Source organism: Melopsittacus undulatus, chromosome 4 (genome assembly GCF_012275295.1).
Source record: "Melopsittacus undulatus isolate bMelUnd1 chromosome 4, bMelUnd1.mat.Z, whole genome shotgun sequence".
NCBI classification, from domain to species: domain Eukaryota; kingdom Metazoa; phylum Chordata; class Aves; order Psittaciformes; family Psittaculidae; genus Melopsittacus; species Melopsittacus undulatus.
In genome coordinates this window covers 11,701,412-11,723,670 of record NC_047530.1, presented here as the reverse complement: position 1 = coordinate 11,723,670, position 22,259 = coordinate 11,701,412, and the positions used below count along the sequence as shown (strand labels likewise).

General features: G+C 40.9%; 1 protein-coding gene across 1 annotated transcript in view; it reads left to right on the top strand.

Annotated features, from left to right (window-relative positions):
- MDGA2 (MAM domain containing glycosylphosphatidylinositol anchor 2) overlaps window positions 1-22,259 on the top strand; it is a 361,344-nt gene that overhangs the window by 274,932 nt on the left and 64,153 nt on the right. The window contains exon 10 of the mRNA XM_034062525.1: window positions 10,559-10,828. Coding sequence (XP_033918416.1) covers window positions 10,559-10,828 — 270 coding nt within the window. The remainder of the gene's footprint in view (window positions 1-10,558; window positions 10,829-22,259) is intronic.

Below are 22,259 nucleotides of genomic sequence, written 5' to 3'. Positions count from 1 at the left end.
TACCTGCAAAGTTGGCAGATGACATTTATATGCAATATCCCTTTGTTTGAAAGATGCTTTAAAATAAGTTCAGAGTTCTTCCCCGCTAGCTCGCTGCAAAACTTGCAGGTTGCAAGGGTGTCACCAGTGGGTCTGTGCTTCTCCAGAGATGTTCATCAGTGCTGGGGAGGGGAGAGACAAATTTGGGTGCCATGACTTGCCTATGCAGAGGGAGGGATAACTGATAAGGGTTAAGACAGCCTTCATGATGTCTTGTGAGATAGAAAGTGTTACCACAGTATTGTTCAGGATTTATATTTTCAGATATTACAATTTTAATTTCACAAAATATAAGGAATAGCAGCACAGCCCGTAAAAGATTGTCAGTAGTGTAGATGGTATTGAAAGATGGAGGATTAAGCCCATTTCATGGCTTTTTAAAGAAGCTCATCGTTATTCAACAATTACATTCTTGCTACAGCTAGTCAAGTAAAGCAAATAATGATTTGTGGGATACTAATATGTGGGAATATTAATGTTGCAGCTTTACTCAGAAGTTATTGTTTGTTTACTCATTTGAATATTTTTCACTTGCAAAAGTTTCACGTTTTAGCACAAATATTGAATCTTATAACTCAGAGGTGCTTGCTACTTGTTCAGTATTCTCTGAAAGTTTTATGTCCTGTCAGGAAGCCAAACCAGGACAAAGGCATCAGCCAGGAAAACCCCAGCAAATGTCTGCAGCCAGCGCATGAACTTGAGCTGTAGAATCAAAGTTATCAGTTTCTTGAGAGTAATGACTATTCTGCAACTGTAAATCCTGCAAACAATTCACTAGCATCTGCTGTTGCAACCAATGCGAAAAAAAGAAAAAAGACACTGAAATCTACCTAATTCAAAATCCATCTAAATTAAATTTTAGCACTTATACGGTCTGAAATTTAGATTAGCTGGAAAACTTTAGGCTCCATTCAAAGCTCAGTCTGGTGCATGCTGTCCCCTGTCTGGATGAAGTGTGAGAGTCAATCTCAGTCCTGTGCCTGAAAAAATAACCCAAGTTATGTCAAGTCTTCTGACTTCTACATGTGGGTGTTTTCTCCCTCCAGGAGATCTCCCTGCAGTAAATGGAGCTAATCAAAATCACCTGCTGGCATGTCTCTATAATAATGACCTGGGTAGTAATTTATGGTTTTGGCTTGCAGCTTTGTTGGGAGCATTCCCTGGTGCTTTGGAAGAGGGTCACATCTACCTCTTTTCTGAAACTCAGCTCTGCCAGATGTCCCCTGTGAGATAATTCTTGAGAGGTGCTCCAGAACAAGCATGATAAATTTAAGAGATGTCCATTTCCTCACTGTTTTCACCCTGTTACATCCTCTAGGATGTCAGACAGGTTTCACATGAAAACATTATATCACTGCAGCTTTCCTACCAGGCTGCTGTTATTTCAGTTTTAGGACATCAAACTTTACATATTAAATACGTATTATAAATAAGACATTAAGTATATGAAAGGTACCTAAAAATGCACCCACTGGCAATTTGTGCCTCATGAGACCCTTCACTGTGGTGAGCTCAGGCCTTCTTTTTCATGTTTCCACCTCTCTCCAAATGCCATCCACACATGCTTTGCATGGTTAATACTGTTAGGAATCCTGGGCAAGTTTTTTCCATAGCAAGTTTTTTTTCCACAGCAAGTTTTTCCCACAAAAGTGTTCCAGGACTCAGTGACAAAGAAAACTACTACTGGTTTTAACAATAATCATCTGAAAACTAATTAGAAGCAGATGAGCTTCAACTGATCATGGCTTTCTAAGAAGAAAATAACAGTTCGATGGAAAAGAAAATTATTTACAGAAAGTTCATTCTCTATTCAGATGGTTTTAAGAGCATTCTTGTTGACTACTACTGATGAAAACTGCTATTTAGCATTCATTTCACAATGGAGAGAAGGCAGATATTATGCACACCATCATGTTTCTCTGGAAGGACTTAGATTCAGGAGCTTCCCCATTTTCATATATTATTTACCCCATGTGATTCTCTATAAATGGCATGATATAGAAGCCTAGGAGATAATTGCTTGTCATGGTTTATGCTGAACCCAGGACATCGCTGCATCACCAAAATTGCATCTTGGGCAGCGCACTGCCCATCACTGACCTCACTCACAGTGAGGAAACGTGTGAATGTGCTCCCTACACTTTAGGGTGAGAATTAAACAGTCTTGTCTGACTCCAGAATTGCTGGAAGGGCATTTGCTCAAAGGCTTAATTTATTTGTCAATTAAAGTATCCTCTGCAGAAGATCAGCTTCATTAGGAGAAAAAACTATATTTACTTAATAAAAAAATAAATCTAGAGACTAAAACTAGATTTTTATTTGTCTAACTCTTTGTAATGGGTAGGACTGATAAATTTACCTCTGTAACCTCAAATAAATATGTTGAATGTCTGCAATATAATCCTCAGTATCCTTATCCTGGCTTGCAGAGATCTGTGCGTGCTGAGGCGATACATCTCTCTTGTTCTCTTTTTTCCAAAGTAATTACTGCTTGTACACTGAATTTGGCAACATAAGAGTATTGCTAGGCTCAGAGGAAAATACTTTTGTACTTGTTAGTGCTGTCATATTTCATTTATTAGGATGTTATCAGGTAGTTGTAATAAGTATCGTGGAGGTGTCATGCTGTGTTGATGACAGCCATGTTCCTCTGTAGAAAGGGTCCTGCCTCAGAGACTTTGCAATGGGAATGCAACCAAGGGAGAGAAATACAGATGGATGGGGGATGCCTGCACAGCAAACCAGAAGCGCTGGCACAGCCAATGCACAGCTCAACATACACACTGCCAAGTTTGCAGGATTTAAGTTATTTATTGAGTTTTCTAAGTTGTTTATTCAGTTTTCTAGGTTTGTTTAGAATTTTAAAAGTTTAAGTGTTGGTGATTTATTTATTTAGACTATACTTTTTGTTTTATTGATTTTATTGTAGTGAAAATATACCTGAAATAGTTCTACTACATGCAGCATAGTCAGAAGTCTCACAAGAAGAAAAGCATCCTTGAAAACTGCTTCGTAAGGATTTTTGGGAAAGGAAGCAGAAATTGAAGAGGAGCTTGGGATGGATGTTCAGCTGGCATTCATAGCTGTATCTGCTATGAAGCCCAGAGCACCCGTCTGTTAGTGCTGGCCAGGCAGCCACACTGAGTACCGATATGTTTCCTACATAAGGAATGTTTTCTTAAGGGCTGATGGGAATATAGTAATTTGTAGTAGGTGTGGATTTTTAAAAATTGCCTATTAAGGGAGTTCCAGTGGTATATGGTAAGCACAGTGATTGCTAAGCACTGTAAATATGGTGGATGTTCCCTCCGCCATCTGTTGGTCTAGGTGCTGCCTATCCTATTTTAATTATCAAAGGTGTGCTTCAGAAAGAGAGCTCATTTACCTGTTCTGCACGGCAGTAATAGTTCCATGTACAGAGGAGCCCCAGAGGTACCCAGCATGATGTCCACTCCCTTCTCTGACATTGCTCCTGTTTGACCATGCCAAGGAGAAACACCATGTCTTGATGGTTGTCCTTTGGTCCAGAAAGTTCAGAAAACTTCAATATGTCACAACTGGGAAGGAAATTTCCATGCAAATAGAGATTCCCTTTGCATGCCACGGGTCATTTTCTGTGCACAGCACTGTTTTGTGAATACATAATTTGAGGTTGGTTTTGCAATTCTATTTTAATTTATGGATAGATATGCAGATGCTTTTTTCTATTTCCGGACATAATGTTTTCATTTCACTGGAATAAATCCATTACCCAAGGTTGTAATATCTGTATCAGAGCTTTGGCTGCAAAATTACTGTTGTCATTTTCATGGGGATCACAATCATTATGTATCTGAGTTTCCTAAAGCTGTAAAAAAATACAGACAGACTAGGTGTCCATTATCTACCTACTCAAAGCTACTTCTCTCCAACAGAGGGAAGTTTCTCCACCTACTTCTCAAAGCTACTTCTCTCCAACAGGAGGCATTTTAATAGAGATGATGTTCTGCCTTTATAAAGTGATATCAGCAGCTGGAAATCACTTAAGAGTTGTGAAGACTAAATAATTTACTTGTCTTGACTTGCATAGGTCTTCCACCATTCTCATCTCTGAAAACGTTTTTATGTGGCATGAAGAGAGGGCTGACTTGTGCAGTCTTCTCAATGCCCTAAACAAAGGCAGATCTCCAGCAACTCCTAACAGAGCAGATGGGATAGTCAAGGTGCTTCCACAAGCAAAAGGTCTGGAGTTCAGGGGGCTTTGGTGAATTCATCATCAGAGAAGCACAGTGGAAGAGGGTTGGCAGGGTGGAAGCTGCAGGCAGAGCTGCTGCCTGTTCCCAGCTACGCTGCCTGACACATCCTTTGCCATCAGAGGGTATTTAGTGGGTAGTTTTAGTGAGACCTAGGTTGAGAGCAGTTTAATGGTCCCAGCTGAGTATTTATACAAATCCCTTGGAAAGGAGCACTGTTGGAGTAGGTATGCTGTTCAGCCCTTGCCATTAGCCTGGCTGCTTCTCCATGGTAGCCAGGAAGCTGAATTTACTTTTTGGTATTGTTTTGTTTTCTACTGCATTAAATGAAACCAAGTCAGGAGCTGGAAAGCTTAAAGTGCTATTTCATTTTAGTTTTCAATTGCATATGAAAATAATCTTCAGAATAGTTGGAGGTGCCTGGAAAGAACAGCTGGAGGATGGAGAGACATGGGAATAACGACTATGGAGGGGTGGAAATTGTATAAGGCTTTGCCAGCATCGTAATTAGTCGTGCAGTGCAGATGAATAGACCGATCTTTCCACAGCTTCTTTCAGCATCCAGTGATCTGCTGGAGACTGTATTGCCACTGCTGGCTTTAACAACCACTCATGGGCATATTGTGCCCAGCCAGGTCTGACACTGTTCTGACTTTTACCTCCAGAACAAAAAATGGCAATTTGTCCAAATGGCTGAAGTACTTTGCCTAAAGGAATAGTTTGTGATATTTCCCTTAAACTCGCTGAATGGTAGTTTCACTGGGTCTCTTCCTTTCAGGTTAGCTCTGGACATCACCAGCTGTTTGCAGCATTAATGAGCACAGAGCTATTTTCAGAGAAATATCCAAAGAAGCTCCAAGATCTCCTTCCTGAAAGGCACCACTTGATTAGGCTGCATTAGATTGGACTTCATTGGGAACTGAGTTTTCCTTTGCAATTGATGAATTCAGTACTTGCATAGGTCTCATTACTAATTTACTCAATATTGGAGTATTCTTCTGCAGCTGCTTTTAGCCAGCTTCAAATTTTAACCCCTGGTGATGCCCCCAGCATTACAGTCTGCCATACTGCCCATGAAAGTGAGCAGCTTGTGTCTTTGCAAGTCTTTAGGAGTCCACATAAACCCTAATGACATCCCAGGTACTGTTAACACAGCAGTACTTCTTTTCCTGTGTCTCCTGTCTTCAAATCCTTTACTAGTACACAGGAAGAGTTCCTCATCCCTTGTTCCCCTCCATCTACACCAGTGCAACCTAATCCATGGGAGCCTGAGGTTGGGGTTTGTTTTTTTTAAGAGCTTTTGCTAAGGTACATTATTATTTTTTTATTATTTTTTTTAAGAGGAAAACCAGGGCTTTACTGGCAAGTCTACTGACTTACCTGTACAAGCAATCCAGGATTGTGACTTCTCTGAGCAGCTTCACCGAGGAATTCTGCAGAGCTGTAAATCAAACAAAAGTGCTCAGACTTCCTTTATTTTTAGGTTCAGAACAAATGGTATTGGAAGAAAGTAAAACCCATTTCAATACTTGAATAGACATTCTATATTTTATATTGACTCTGTTGATCTATACAAGCATATATCAGACAGCAGAATTCCATGCGTCTAGTTCTGGTATACTTAAACATACGTATTAGTGAATGATTTTTTGTTATAAAAGCACACAAATCCCATTGCCAACAACAGAACATATAGTATCTACTTTGTAATCCATAAAATACTCACTGATATGGCCTGGGAGATGAAGTGCTGCCTCAGCTGGAAGCTGAAGAAATACAACACAATTTTCCTGAGAGGATTCTTCAGATCGTGGGCATGATATATCAGAGGCACAGGCATAAACACAAAATTAAAACAATAAAATTGACTTCCTAGACTAAGCCTTCATTACCAGCAATATACAAATCCTAGCAAGTAACTTTCTCTCACAGGCAAATATGCCCTCAATAACTTTAAAAAGAAAAAACTACAAAGAAAAAAGGCTACCTTTTAAGCCAGAATGACTGTCTTTCCACTGCAGAGTCCTCAGGCCATAAAATAGTTTACAGTATGTTTCAATCAGATACTGGAAACAGCACTTACTTAACTCAGCTTCACTGGCATCTTACATGCACAGTGGCTTAGCATCATTTCCTGGCTGGGAGGGTGTGAGTCCTACCTCCAGCATCACCTGATCCATCACAGGCTCATCTGCAAGGCAGCTGTAAGAGCCCCTGCCCACCTAGACCCTCTGTCCCCTGATACAATGGTTTCACCTGGCCTGATTTACCATTTACTGGTGTGGCTTTCTGTGTTGCAAATCCTACTCTAAGAGTATTTACTCCTTCTCTGTAGCTGACATAGATAGTTGTTAGAATAACATTCCTATTGGGTGATTCAAATAAAAAGTGGCCACAAACACTATAGAAGTTGAAGAAGTGGTGTCAGCTTTTCATATTTATTCCTGTTGATAGAGCTAGAAGAAGCTAGTAATTTGCTTAGGCTACAATGCAAACTGGAGAAACCAAATCAGCAGGTAAAGTCTCTGCTCAAGGCCACACAGCCAAAAAAAATTCACTGAATGGTATGTTTTATCTCCTTAACATATCTTACAATAAAGATCATGATATGATCTGCACCATGTCTGTTTTAAAACAAACAAGCATCCTTGCTGTCTTTTCTCTTGATAGCGAGGAGCCTTCATTTTCCATTTTATAATCCTCAAGATATGAATGTACTTAGGCTAAAAAAAATCATTAAACATTAATATAAAGCCTGTTTTAACTTCAGACTGTTTGCTGCCCAAAGATAATTGTTTAAGAGAATGAACTGTGCTCCCTTTGTGGCTTTTCCATGTGTTTTTCAAAAACTAATACTAGAATTATGAAAGATAGGAATAAGTACAGCAAAGTAAATTAAATCATATTGCTAAAGCCTTGGGGAAGAGCTAATGCAAATGAGTTAAAGACATGTAAGTTCCAAACAGCTACAGAGTAAGTTTCATTCTGAGCATTATTACTGATGCCTGAGACAGTAGCACCTTTTCTAGCTGTGAAGTCACTATCTTGTAAAAAAAAAAAAACAAACCCAAACAAACAAAAAAGGAACTGTTAGCTCTACATATATTGTAGTTTTTATCAACCCTTTCCTTTTCCAGCAAAGTTATTGCTTGCAAAAGTGTAACTCTGCAATGAGCAACCAAAGTTAATTTTCTGTTTCTGTCACTGGGTATCGTGTGTTCATGGATAGATGGAAATTCTGTATTTTAAAGACTATTTTGACCTTAAAGGCAGGGCAAGCTTTTATTTAAAAGCTATTTGTAAGGCTAAAGTATCTTACAAGTAAATAAACCAGGGAAAGATGAAAGAGGGAGCTGAATACCAATATATGCTAAAAGTCATTAAAGCAGAGTTGCCATGGAGAGGTGGACAGAGAAATATTGTTCACTGAATCTGGTGCCTCAAATGGAAACGGCAACACAAACAAAACAACAGGGCATTTTGACAAATAGGAGGCAAGGTATGGGCATTCAAATATTGAATGGGCTTAAAAGTAACAGAAGGAAATGAAAGCAGCATGATTAAAGGGTATTCAACACACCACACACAGCTTTCAGAAGTTTTCTGTCTCAAAGTTCTCCAGTGCCCTCTGTGCTCTTGTCCTCTCCTCTCCCCCATGCACTCAGGATCGATAAGTAGAGGATCCTGGGCCAGAAGGATTTTCAGTCAGATGCTGTTTGAACATCCTTATGTTGTATTATTTCATTGGCTAATCTGTGTCCAGCTAATGGTTGGGGATAATTTTACCTGGATTTAAATGTATATTATGGTGCTGACTGTGAGGGTAAAGGCTATAAGGCTGAAGAGTGTATAGTTATGGAATTATCATGGCTGAAATGGGAAGAAAACCTATAGAACTTAGAACAGAGAAATGACTGGATGAGAGTAAATGTTAGTAAATTTGATTAATTTTTTTTTTGACATCCATTATATATCATGATGTAGAAGCTATTTGGAAAGTATATACAATTGTAAGACAAGGTGGTTAGAGGAAAAGACAAAAATCTGTGAAAGGCAGATCAGGCTTCACTAGCTGAATGGCCCTCCCTTAGAAGAAAGCTGCAATCTGGCACATTTTCTTTCGCAAGAATAACTCTTGTCTTTAAGCCAGCAATTCCCTGCAAAGCTACTGCCTTGGGAAACTATTAGTGAAGCAGAATAAGGTCAAGAAACTGTACAGTGAGGGCAGATGAAGACACTGCTGGGTTGCGTTGAAAGGGTAAACATCAGGCTGGAGAGAGAGACTAGTGGAATTTCTTAGAAATATATCTTCTTTTCATATTTTTTTATTCTGTACCTGGGCACAAAGAAATAGTGCCCCTGTGATGAAACTTTCTGAAGACACAAAATTGGGGGATATTATCAATGGAAAGAAGGTTTGCAGTTTTGAGGATTTGGGATTTCTAGTCTCTTATTTGCAGTTATGTGTGGATGTGCTGCAATGCATGTACCACTTAACAAGCTGGCTTCACAATTATGCCAAGTCATATGATATTTAATCTACAAAGAGGAAAGGTCAGGCTGGGATCAATGGGGTTTTGCATCACTAGTTTCTATGTCATCTTTTCATCATCAGTCATTTTTGGGGGGAATCTCAGAAAGGGACAAATGTCCTCAGAGTTAATACCTGTCATTTCACCATCCTGTACCCTCCAGTTCCGTATCCCATCTCTGATGCAATTCACTACTTCTGCCTCTTTTCTCACCTTGCTGCCAAATCGTGGTAGTCTTCTTCCAGTAATTCCAAACTTAGCTCATGACAGAAGATAAATGGCTGCTGCAATGAGCTAAAATACGATAGCTGGACGTCCTGAGTTCTAAGCAATGTTGTCTTAATATGACAGTCTATAAAATTTACCTTAATTTCAAGTATGCTGTGTTAAGCTGGATTCTTGTCTAAACCAGAGATGCTGAGGAGCTGTGCATGTGCAAGTACGGTTCCCAGTTTTCAGGAGCTGAGGGAATCTGATTACAACTTCTGTTATGCAGGGAATTAAATACCAAAAAGTCTGATGGTTGTTGGTATCTGTGATGGAGATACCAACCAATGAAGAACCTGAGGACAGCATGCTCTTGGGGAGATAATGGTAAAAGAGACTTCCTTCTGAAAGGAGCATGGTGTGGACTCTGTGAAGATTGTTCTGTTGCAGAGCTTGTCAGGGATTTTATATTTTCATGTTCTATGTCTGCAAGACAGCTCTTTTAATACAGATGCAAAGATTTCTTGTATTTTACTGGCACAGGAGGCTTTCAGAATTTGTTTCTCATGGGCTAAAAAATTAGCTGTGTTTTTTAAACAGCCAGAATGTCTTGTCACTCACTGTTTTGCATCCAATTGCAAACATATGCATGTTTTTAATGCACATTACCTGTTTTAAATAGCTGCGTTAACAAGAGCTGAGTACCAACTTTATTCTGTCCAAGGTGCCCATGCTGTTCTGCAATGATGAAGTTATCAAAAGGCAAATGGGAGGATAAAGTTATGTTTTTGCATACACTGTGTGTTGGTTATATTTATTTTGTATTTTACTCAAAATACAAAATAATGGAATAAAAAATAATGAATCAAAAGTCAGAATTTGTAGTTTCAAACCTAAATTATTTAAAATGCAGTTTAATTTAAGTTATGAGAAAATGGTCCATTCTGTGCTTACTGGTATATGAAAACTACCACCTGAGTGGATATAAAAGATTAACATATGATTATATATTTGTTGAAACCTGAAGGCAGCTGCCAGGATGGGGTAAGTAGGGGTGTATGTTGTTTCATCAATTCATTGCAAAGTTAGATGCCCAACTAACACAGAATCGCTGCCTCAGCTCTGTGCCAGGGTCATTGTTGCATTGTGCTCTTTATCTAAACAGAGTAAAGCCTCTTTTTCTCTCCCTTCCTCCTCCTGAAAGCCCCATGTGTCAGAGTGCATGGTTCTCCTGTGAGACCTGGAGGGACTGAGCCTCCTGGGCTGCACAAGTGTGTAACCTCTCACTTTTTATTGAGTGATAACTGTGGTGAAGCAGCACCATGTCTTTAAGTACTTGGCAGAAAAGTTCAATAAGCTGAATTCAGTGCTTTGGATGTGTTTCTGTTGTTAGCTGATTAGTATGTGTCGAGGTTGTGTACTTAACATCATTGAGTTCTCTCACGGATGCACCCTTGGTGCTCTAGACTTTCAACAGTGGTGGGTTAACTCTGCCACCTATGCTAATTCCCTTACAAATCTCCTTCCCTCCCTTACTGTTTCCCACAGACCCCCCTGCCGTGGAGCCCACCTTCCTGGAGATTCGGCAAGGCCAAGGTCGGAGCATCACCATGAGCTGCCGGGTTCTGAGGGCATATCCCACCCGGGTCCTCACCTATGAGTGGCGCCTGGGCAGCAAGCTGCTGCGCACTGGCCAGTTCGACATGCAGGACTCCACCGAGTACACTGTCAGCAGCCTCTCCCGTGACAGCTATGGCATCTACAACTGCAACATCATCAATGAAGCAGGTGCTGGCCGATGCAGCTTCCTTGTGACAGGTAGGCTTGGTGTGCCTCAGTGCATCAAGATGATGGGCCGAGCATGCTGCAGGCACACGTGCTGTTGGGTAATGCTGCTTCTGCTTCAATAAGAAATTACCAAAGACATATATCCTATGAGGTAGAATCATGATTTAAGGCATCTGGGTTTGATTCTAGGAAGGTTGGTAACAAAACAGGAGATCTAGCTTATTTCACTGGTATGAGGATATTTTTACATGCAAAATGTAGAAAGTCCCTTCTCTGCAGGCATCTGTCAGTGTGCATTTGAGAAAGGACTGAAAGAGTCGTCAGGCAGAAAATCTCTTCTATTTGAAGTTTGCAATCAGGCTTGAATTTCTGCTTCTCTTTTGGTACACTCAGTGAGCCGAGAGACTGGGGTGGGCAGAGCATAGTCTCAGGCAACTTCAAGCAACCCAAGTGGTGTTGAAATTTCTTCCTTTTCTCAAGGTGCAAAGAGCTTTGTGAAGTTCATACACAAGATCACAGACTCAGGGAGGATGTGCAGCTCCTGCCATGATATACCTATGTTGTGCAATGAATGCACTGGATTGAGACAAACTTTATATGTCTGTTATCTTTAGTATCTTGGCTCTGAATGTTAAATTGGTTAGTCACATAATTTGATTCTTCAGCTGTTGGAAATCAGTTACCTGGGCTGGAAGACTCAGCTGCTTGATCCTGCAACAAACACCCTGTGCCTGCATCAGAGGTTGTGTCCAAGCTGAGGTCTTTTGTTTGCTGGAGTCACATCAGACGTAGGTTCCCCATCCCTCTAGGCTGGTTGTCCAGGCACTTTATAGAATCACTGGAGGGAAAATAAGCATCTCTGTTAAGTGAACCATCTTTCCCAAGATCTGTGGTGGGTCAGGAACCACCCGTTCCTCTGCACCAGCTATAAGGGGTGTCAGCACAAACAGCCCCAGTCTCCTGGAAGCATGTCAAAATAATAGCCCTATTTTAGCTCAAAACCCCTCCCATCAGCTACTTGAAAAGGAATTGTGAGAAAAGAAACCAGCAAACAATACATTCAGAATATGTAGAGGAGAGTTGTCTGAAAAGGAAAGATCCCACATTGTGGTTGGGATTTTATTCTTGTACAGTGACTTGGCTCCAGCGACAATCAGAGGTGTTGCTTTTGAAGTTGCTGGCAGCCTGGCAGCTACCTGAATCCTGCCATTGATTAGGAAAATGAACATTATTATCAGCTTTGCTGCTACTAGCAAAAAGTGCATGGATTTAATGGAGAAGCTGAAGAGAGCCTCTCAGGAACCCTGTTCAGCATGCATGAGTCCTAGATATCAGGGGAGACCCTTCATACACATCTGTCCTTTGAATGAAGGAAGCATTTTGATAAAGCTCCCCAGTGTTTTCAAATAAAATTTTGTTTGATAGGAAAAAACATGAGCCTCCTTTCATGTGGATGGTGTTTTTTTGTTTTGGTTTGTTTGGGTTTTTTTTCTCTTTTAGACATAGTAGAATGGCATCTCACTGGCAGGGATTCCATTGGGCCAGCAGCGTATGGCCCAGATGTGGTGGAAGCACAGCGAGCACCTCAGTGACCAATGGCTCTGCTTCTTTCAAAAAGTAATCAAGCCTTTGCATGACTTATCATTCAGAGCCTGCATGGAGGTATTTTCACAGCCACCGACTTCTCCAAATCTTTGGATTTTATTTCAAAAGGTGGCTCTGAAGGAAACCAGGGAAACAGTCTTTTTCCTCAAATGAGTAAATGCAGTTCAATTTACTGTTCATCACGCTTTGGACTTGAGACTGTAGAAACCTATTCTCAGGCAATTATTTTGCCAAGACTGGGGCAATCTGAGTGGCTTTCTGTGATTTATTACCATGCCAAAGCAAGCCACATAACTGAAAATTAGTAGTAAAATGGTTTTATGATACACTGTCTCACATCCCTTTGTGTGCCTTGCTCATTTTTAATTTATAGCATTATGTGAATTTATGCTGTATGGTTGGGTCCAGAATGCTGGAAGTAACACTTTGGTTTTCATGCTTTCCTCAGTCTTTTAAGGTTAAAACCAGTGTGTTTAGTAAACACATTCTTTGACACATGGAGTTGAAACTGCTCTCAGGAAAGAGCAGGAGCTGTATTGTGGTCCCAGGTCTCATCAGGATAGATGAAGTTAAAGCACTGGGGAACTGAAATCGTGTAAAAGAAAAATGACAAAGTGGTTAAAAAGGAGGCTTACATTTCACCGGGAATGTGAATACAGGAAAGAAATGGGTCACTTCTTAGATACACGCATGGAGGAAAAAAGCCAAATAAATAACCCAGTGACAGGAATCTGGCGATAGTGGAGTGCATTTCTTTTGGGTGGAATAATGGGAGTTGTTGCAGCCCATTTTTAGTCAGTTTTATCTCCAGACTTTCATGTAGTAGCAGTGTACTGCAGTGCTCACATTGCAGGGGCTGTAGAGAAGCATTGGTATGCTAAGAGAAAGGTTTTCAGTACAGTATTAAAAGCAACCTGAATGGAAAGATTTATACCAGCCCTAGGTTTTGCAAAACTTGTTTTTACTACATTTGTATTTTGAGCCAGATTTGAGAAGATGAAAGCAAAATACATCACATGTTGAAAACAGGGTTTATATAATTTGTATCAGGTGGGCCGATCTGAGGCAGATTTAACCTGCTGCCATCTTAAAAATGAGTAAAAACACACAAGCAAAATTCTATTTGTGGGAAAGAAAGCTGAGGTCATGCTACTCACAGCTTTGTTATCTAGATTTTATTCAGTGTGTGATAGTGCATATCATATCCAAAGAGTAACAAAAACTACGTGTCAGGCAGTGTGGTGTTGAAACTGTGCCATGGTTGAAAGCAAATAAATAAAAAATAGATGCAAACATCATGAATGGCACTGACTATTAAGAAGCCTACATGCAGGAGAAGGAAGAATGTGGGTGATGGAGAAAGAGGCTGGGTTAGTGCAGGGATGGTCCCCTCTCCCCAAGGGCTGTTGCTGTGGGCCCCTTGAGGGACAGACCTGAGCCCTCCCTGAATCTTGTCCTGGCGCCTTGCAGCCCAGACCACCCTGAGGACACCTTTTTTATACCAACTTGGCCTTTCTCAAGGGAGGGAAGGTTGGACTCTGGATTTTCTAGGTTCCCAGTGTGCAAGAGATTAAGCAAGCCCTTGCCTTGGTGTCAGAAGGGCTGGTGCTGCAGCAGGGGTTGTGTAGAAATATTCTGTGCACCTGGGGTACTACTTAGGATTAAGATTACCCATAATCAAGGTTATCTGACAAGTCTTGGCATAATACCTTACCTTCAGCAGCTTCTAACTTTGGCAAGCTTTAACCACTTCCGCTGAAATTTCTATGCTGGTGACTGCCTCAGGCTGAATTTCTCATAGAAGCTGCTGTCCAAGGAGATTTTTTAATAAGGAAAACATTATTTTGTTTCATCCACAATAAATTTGTGCAGTTTTTTTAATCAGGATATATAAAAGGGCCAGATACACATCATAGAATATAGAATGGCTTGGGTTGGAAGGGACCTTAAAGATCAGGTAGTTCCAACCTCCCAGCCATTCTTGCATGATTCGTGGCTTAAGTTACATTGTGAAATCTGTTGTGGTTTATGGTGCTAGTTTTACAATGCTATGTAATTTGTGAGATACTATTTAAATTAGTAATCATAACACTAGTTAGGAATAAAGAAAGCTACTAATGGCATTATGTTGATGTAGTTACTTCTACCATCTAACTTCGATCCCACCATTGAGCAAAGATGGTTTTAAATATCGATTTTGAGTCGTTTTGTTTTGGGGGGGTTGCATAAAATATTGCATTAATTAACAAGACAATCTTTAATTATTTATTTATCCAGTCTTCTGTCACGCTTTCAGTCCTTCTGGCTAAGAGCAACATCAAGCCAATCAACTCATAATTATTAGCTATAATCATACCCACAGCTTTTCCTTTCTTCAGAATTTCACTGGTGCTACTGAATTGAAGACAGAGTGAAGCAAACTGGCAGGCATGCACATATCTGCCTGTATATGCAGTGTAGCTGGGGGTGTCTGCTTAGGCTGCCCAAGGATCTCCCCCATCTTCTGCCTTTCTCTCCCCCATGCCTAAGGGAGTGGGAATCTGAGGAGCTTGACACTGAAGTATTGAAACATAGAATCATAGAAGAGCTAGGATTGGAAAGGACCTTAAGATCATGTAAGTCCAACCCCCCTGCCACAGGCAGGAACACCTCACATTAAACTATTATTACCCAAAGCTCTGTCCAGCCCAGCCTTGAACACAGCCAGGGGTGGAGCATTCACAACTTCCTTGGGCAATCCATTCTAGTGCCTCACCCCCATTACAGTAAAGAATTTCTTCCTTAGATCAAATCTAAACCTCTGCTGTTTAAGTTTTAACCTGTTACCCCTTGTCCTGTCACTACAGTCCCTAAGGAAGAGTCCCTCACCAGCATCCTTATAGCTCCCTTCAGATACTGGAAGGCTGCTATGAGGTCTCCATGCAGCCTTCTCTTCTCCAGGCTCAACAGCCCCAATTCCCTCAGCCTGTCTTCATACAGGAGGTGCTCCAGTCCCCTGATCATCCTCGTGGCCCTCCTCTGCACTTGTTCCAACAGTTCCATGTCCTTTTTATGTTGAGGACACCAGAACTGCAAAACAATACTCCAAGTGAGGTCTCCCGAGAGCAGAATAGATGGGCAGGATCATCTCCTTTGACCTGCTGGTCATGCTCCTTTTGATGTAGCCCAGCATTCCTTTCTGAATGATCACAGCATCCATCTTCAGTGGAAGCTGTGTGATTCCTCGTGTAGCCTTGCAGGAACTTCCTCACTGGAAACTTATTCTGAAATTTGTGTTCCTCAATATTTCTTCTTTGCCCTTGGCACCATATACGGTAGTGCTGTGCTCTGTGCAGCATCGAGCTGAAATTGTATCAGAATTACAATCCAGCCTGTCAGGAAAGTTGGGATGCTTTTGTCACAAGGACTTCATTTTAAAATAAATTACAGACACCTGAAATTGCAGGGTATTGGGTTCTTCTCCATGTCCCTGTCAGCTGCATTAATCAGTGTTCTGCCATTTAATGTTTTATAGCTTCGTTAATCCATTTTTTATTAGGGAAGGCTTTTTGCACTGGACTGAGGGAATGAAGTGTGTATTGTTTCGGGCTTCCCATTTTATTTTTTTTCCCCCTTAGGACCTCTGTGGGATTAATGTAAAGCAACAAGCAAAAGCCATATTTTAGAGAACTTGTTTAAGAGCAGATTGGTTGTACTCTTTTTGCCTGCACAGTCACAAAAAAAAATGTTGCCAATGTTTTCACTCTACAATGTTGCAGGATTTTTTCTGTCAGCACAAAGGCAATTTCCCAAGCAAGTAAATCAGTGCAGTTCTCCTAAGGTGAATTGGATGTGCGTTGGCTGGAAGAAGTGGCAATGACTCTAATGTCAGTTCTGTTCCTCACTGCAAGGTTGTCCATCATGGAGTGATTGAGCAGTGTCCAGACTACTAGAGGGACAAGCAGGAGCCATGTGTTGTATTTCTTTATAAATCCTTTGAATTCAGCAGTTTTCCTCTCCATTTTCCAGGAACCTGTGACACTGGAGTCATTGCAGCTGGATAGTCTCTATCAGTGGCAAAAGGATGTTGAGCATTAGTGAGCCCTTGCTCAAAATAGTTACTTGTTTTTTTCCCTAAACTATTTTTTTCTCCTCTTTGGTCTAGCTGATAACTGCTAGCAGTTGTTTTGTGCTTTGGGTTGTTGGTGTGAATTTTAGTTGACTGGTTCCATTTTTTGGTGATGGCTCTTGGATGTGTACAATGATGTGGACACATTATGAAAGCTCATTGGCAAATGTGGAAGTAGGAACATAGGGATCAAGGATAATCTACCTTTCTAAAATATGTCACAAGAATAGTCTTGTGAAACTACTGAAAGATTAACTAGTGAGTTGAAAACAATAATTCTTTTTTTTCTTAATGACATATATACTAGCACAATTTAAATTAATACTTTCATTACTTTGATAAGTTTGAAAGCTATAAGAGACTCCTTCCTGTAGCACCAGCTCTTCATGCACTCTTAAGTTTAGAGGGCCTGTACAGAAAACTCAGTAATTATAACTTAGGGAAAAAAACAGGTTCCTGACAGAAATATCAAAAAAGTAAGATTTTGACCTGAGATGTGTACCGATTATTTTAATGCTAATTTCTAGAAACTATAACCCAAATCTGAAGCAAACAGAACCTCAGTATTCCTCCTAGCATCACCGCCCTATCAGATAGTGCTGTAATGCTGCTATCCTTCCCCCACTGAAAGGACAACTCTTCCAAACAAACCTGTGAGCCTCAAGCACGTGCAAGAGGGGAGTAATAATATGATTTTATGCTCCAGTTCTTTGTCTGCAGAGCATTCCAGTATTCGTGCTGTTACTTTAGGTAGGATATGAACCTTGCTGGCTGACAGCCACCAGCTGGTGGTCAAAACCTTCCATACTCTCTTTGAGGACAGTGGCTGTGTTCCTGTAGTCCAGGCTCCACTAGGAGTGCACTAGCTAGTGCAGGGAAGCTCCTTGGCTCTTTCCTTGGAGATTTTGGGGGAAATTATGTCAGTTTATCTATATAAAAAGGTTCAGTGTTGTCAAATGGGCTTTGTAGCTTTCCAAGCTGGAAGGTGGCAGAATTCCTGCTCTGTTCCCTGCATCCTCCAGGATAGATGCACCTGCCCATGGTGAAAATACCAAACCTCTGAAACCATCGACTGATGCCTGGTTGTTACTTAAAGGAAGGCTTCTACTTCAAGGAAAGCATCAACTCAAAATCTAATCAGGCTCAATAATTTAATATATAATAATTTCATATAATTTCATAAATAATTACAATAATTTCATATATTAAAGCCTGTACCTCATCCTCTCTCATTAATACGAACATTTCCAGTTGTGTTTTTCAGGCTTAAAGCTGTGTTTTTCTCTCTCCTGCTGATGTACTCAATAAATATACAGGGACATTGACTGCATAGCTGGGTGTCCTGGCTCATTTAATACAAGGTGCCAATGAAAAATGAAATATGGAAAAATATTTTCCATTTTTTTCTCTTTTCATTATACACTGAGAAATACTACTATAGTAGCAAGACTAAATCCCATTTGATTGGGAGAAAAATGTGTGTGGTTCAACTTGAAGTGTCCCTTTAATTTTAAAAATTTGAGCAGAATGGTAATGAACAGTCACAGGCATGTTACTGGGGCACATTAGGGACAGCTGTTGATCTTTTAGGAAGGTTATATTGGAAAATCAGGCGCTGTGCTGAAAATACAGACATTTTCCTTTCATAGAATAAATCAAATATTCTTCTTAGTAGACACACTTCTGTTTCTCTTACGCACATTTCCCTCAGTGAGTATTAAGGAATTATATTTGCTTTGTTCTTTATAAATATTTATCTTTTCTTTTAATATTTTACATTTTTCCTCCAAACTGTTTACTGTCAATATTTTTGGCAGGGTAAAACCCTGGTTTGACGTAAGTCTAAAGAAAACAGATCCACTTTGGTGAATTCAAAATTTGTTGTGTAGAGTCAGCACCAGAGGGCTTGAGGGTTGCTGGTTTGTTGGCATTTTTTTTAATCAAAATCATCGCTGTTTATGCTGTCTGCTTCTCTAATACTGTGGCATCTCCCCAGTGCCTTCTTGCATGCATCCTTTGCATCCTCTCTGTTTGAGAAAACCCACATGGGTATGTGGAAGCCCTGCAGCAATGTGCTAATGCCCATTAGCTAGCTGCAATTAATTTTTAATCTAAAGATCTTTTCTTCAGTGTTATCATTCCTGTTTATTTCAGCTGTTTTTTAATACTGAATTTGTGTTTTTGATATTTTATCATCTTCATGCAGAAAAAGGCATGTTTTCGCAGCTGGGACATAGTGACAGAGTGGGTATTCACCAAGGTTCTGCCACATTATGAGGAGTATAGTTTAGCTTGGCTTAGCATAGCATAGTGAATAGCATAGAATAGTGAATAGAATAGCATAGAGAATAGAGTATCAGTTTCTCCAGGAGAATGCTGTGGGAAATGGTGACAATTTGCTAAAATCCAGGTAGACAACATGCACAGCCTTTCCTTCATCCACTAAGTGAATATGACAAGGATCCATCTTCTCAGAGAAGAAGATCAGGTTTCATACTTGAGCAAGTGAGAGAGACAGACGGATGAAAAGGAGAGGGGGACTGAAAGCAGTCATCCTCTTGCCTCCCTGCTCTAGCCCACCTCATCCTCTCCATTCTCCACTCTGTTCTCCCCACATGGTTCACACTGTTTTCAGAGCATGGAAAAAAAAAGTCTCATAAGGTCAAAGAATGTACCCACAAATATACCAACAAGGTACAGAAAATATCTCTTAAAATAGCTGACCTGCACTGTCAGGTACTTGCATTCTCCCATCCTTGTGTATCCCATTGCAGGTCTGTGCTCTGTCTTCTCTCTGACCCCAGATCTTCTACTTTGCCTTCTTCGAGCATTACACAGATAATTTATTTTTCCAATTCATTATCCTGTCATAAAGATTACTTTAAAAAATCCCGGTTCAGTATTACTCTTTCATGTCCAAACTGTCTTGGAGCATATATATGTTGTCCAAGTTTCATTTCTGAAATATGTTTCATTTCTAAAATGAAGGTGTTGCTCGGACTCTGCCTGAATTTGTGTGGATCATTTGTGACTGGCTGCTGGCTCCAGACCACGGAGCACCAACCTACTTATTGCTTTTAGATACTACATCTGCCTCAAGATTAGCTATGACATTTTCCTGAGCTGCTGAGATACTTCTAGTAGTTAGGCCCAGGGTCATTCAGCGGTGCGCTCCTGTCTGTCAGCAGGCAATCAGATGCTTTGCTTTAATGGCCAATTTTCTGATGGTTATCCTTTTGAAATCTGCTGGAGTGCAAGGCTGAGACTGAGGTCCGATTTCCTTTGCTTTTTATTGTTTTCTCTTGGGTAGTGTTACTGAGGCTCTCGGTAACACTACTCACACTGAATTTTCATCTCCTTACTGCTTATTTGCAGCCTGAACAAAGATGCTAAGATGCTATCGCAGTGATGACTGGTTTGGAAAATTGCTTTAAGGCCATGCAAAAGTGGAGAACAGTGCCTCTTTTTTTTTTTCTAATCCCTTATGTGCTTTTTTTTTTTTTTTCACTTTTCTCACAACTAGCAAGACCAGCTGTTTTATGTTTGTGGTTGTCAGCAAGTGCAAAGCTTTTTGACTTCAGCGGGATGTGCAAGTGCCCAGCAGCACTAGGAAGCGAAGCTGTTCAACAGTGCCAGATAGCAACAGTTCAGCTCTTCTTCCCGATCAGTACTCCCTGGAAGAAATTGGCCTGACACTGGTTTGCAGCTACTCACACAGCATTTTGTGTCTCTTGTGAGGTGCCTGACCTATAGGGATCCATTGTAGGGATTGTGTCACTGCCCATGTCTTGTGTTCAGGTGAGGATTCCACTGAAACAATCATGTCCAATTGTCACAGAATCTTAGAATGTTTGGCTTGGAATGGGCCTTAAAGACCATTCAGTTATAACCCCCTGCCACAGTCAGGGACACCTTCCACAAGACCAGGTTGCTCAAAGCCCCGTCCAACCTGGCCTTGAACACTGCCAGGGATGGGGCAGCCACAGCTTCTCTGGGCAACCTGTGCCAAGGCCTCACCACCCTCACAGGAAAGAACTTCCTAATATCTGATCTAAATCTCCTGCCAGTTTAAAGCCATTACCGCTTGTCCTATCCCTATATGCTCTTCAAAAGGCCCTCTCCATCTTTCTTGTAGCCTCTTTAGGTACTGGAAGGCTGCTCTAAAGTCTCCCCTGAGCCTTCTCTTCTCCAAGCTTAAGAAGCCCAACCCTTTCAGCCTGTCCTCATAGAGGAAGTGCTCCAGCCCTCTGAGCATCTCTGTGGTCTCTTCTGGACTTGCTCCAACAGGTCTACATCCATCTTATGTTGGGGTCCCCAGAGCTGGATGCAATACTCTAGGAGGGATCTCACAAGAGCAGAGTAGAGGGGGGAATCCCCTCCCATGACCTGCTGCTTACAGTGCTGGTGATGCTTCTTTTGATTTAATCACCTGGATTTCTAAGTATCTGTTCTCCAGAAAGTATGTGCAGTTTTAATAACATCACAGTAACAGAGGAGCATATTTTTCCATGTGCTTTACCGAAGAGGAGAGTCCTGAACATGGCTACCCTTCCCCTTCCCCTGCCTTTCCTTGGTTCTCAAGCCATTTTGAGAATATGGCAGGACTCCTTTGCCTGTTCTCTGACTTTCTTGGCTCGTTTCTTTGACCTCACTTCACTGCCTTGTGAATGCACACTATGTACAAGGTTGGTATAAAATAACATTTTATGTCATCTTACAAATTTAATGATGTTCCATTTTGCCACAAAACTGAGTATAATTTTGTGTGGAAGGACAATACAAAATGAAATGAAGAAACACTAGTACAATTACATTTGCTTCTGCATTAATTATATGGTATAATATGTCAAATATAATAGTTATGTCCATCCAGTTAAATTCTAGGTCTGCTGAATTGACTGAAAAGTTGAGAGGGTACACTTAGATTTTTCATTTTCTACTGGTTCTGTGACTTCCCAAGTCCAACATTGCCTTTGCATTTGTCTTCTTCTCACTCAGGTGCATCTGGTATTGCCTGTTTCTTCATTAGTTAAACTGTACCTTATAATTTACTTTCTAGCTGACTTGTCCTACCATTTTTCAATAGTGTGATGGAAAATGGAAAAAATCAGTTGAAATGGTGTGTTTTAAAAACATGTTGGCAGCTTGAAATCCCATTTCTGAAATCAGCTTTATTAATCTCCTGTCTGTCTGTTGCATCTCTTGTAACTCCTGGGCAGAACTTTATATAGGTTTCTTGGACTTCATTTGGCTTTAAATCAATAATTTTACAAAGTATTCTTACTTTCTGAGTCCACACTGTCCTTTTGTCTTTGACCACTGAGGTATTTGTCTGTTCTTTCTCACCTGCCTGGCCAGTGTCTTGCCAAGGTGGAGGAGCATTACACAGCACATCTGAGCCAGACCCTGGGCAGTGCTATGCAGTAGGTCACAAAGGATCTGATGCAGAAATGCCGAAACCAATGCCAGCACAGACTGTATGGTCTCACAACCCTTCATGGAGGCACCAGCACTGGTGACTGATATCTGCATGCCTTTTCTGCTCCCCGACACACTGGGGACTTCTTGGTGCTTCAGGTAGGGTTTAGAGATGAAGCCCAGCATTGTGTTGGTATGGTTTTGTTCTCTGTCACAGAGCTAGCTTGCTGGTGCTGTCTCCAGGAGCTGGGTGGCACCCTGCTGCAGTCACCCAGGCTGCCCTGGGCAGTTCCCTGCACTAGCTGCTCCCTGAGAAACTCCTAAGAGCAT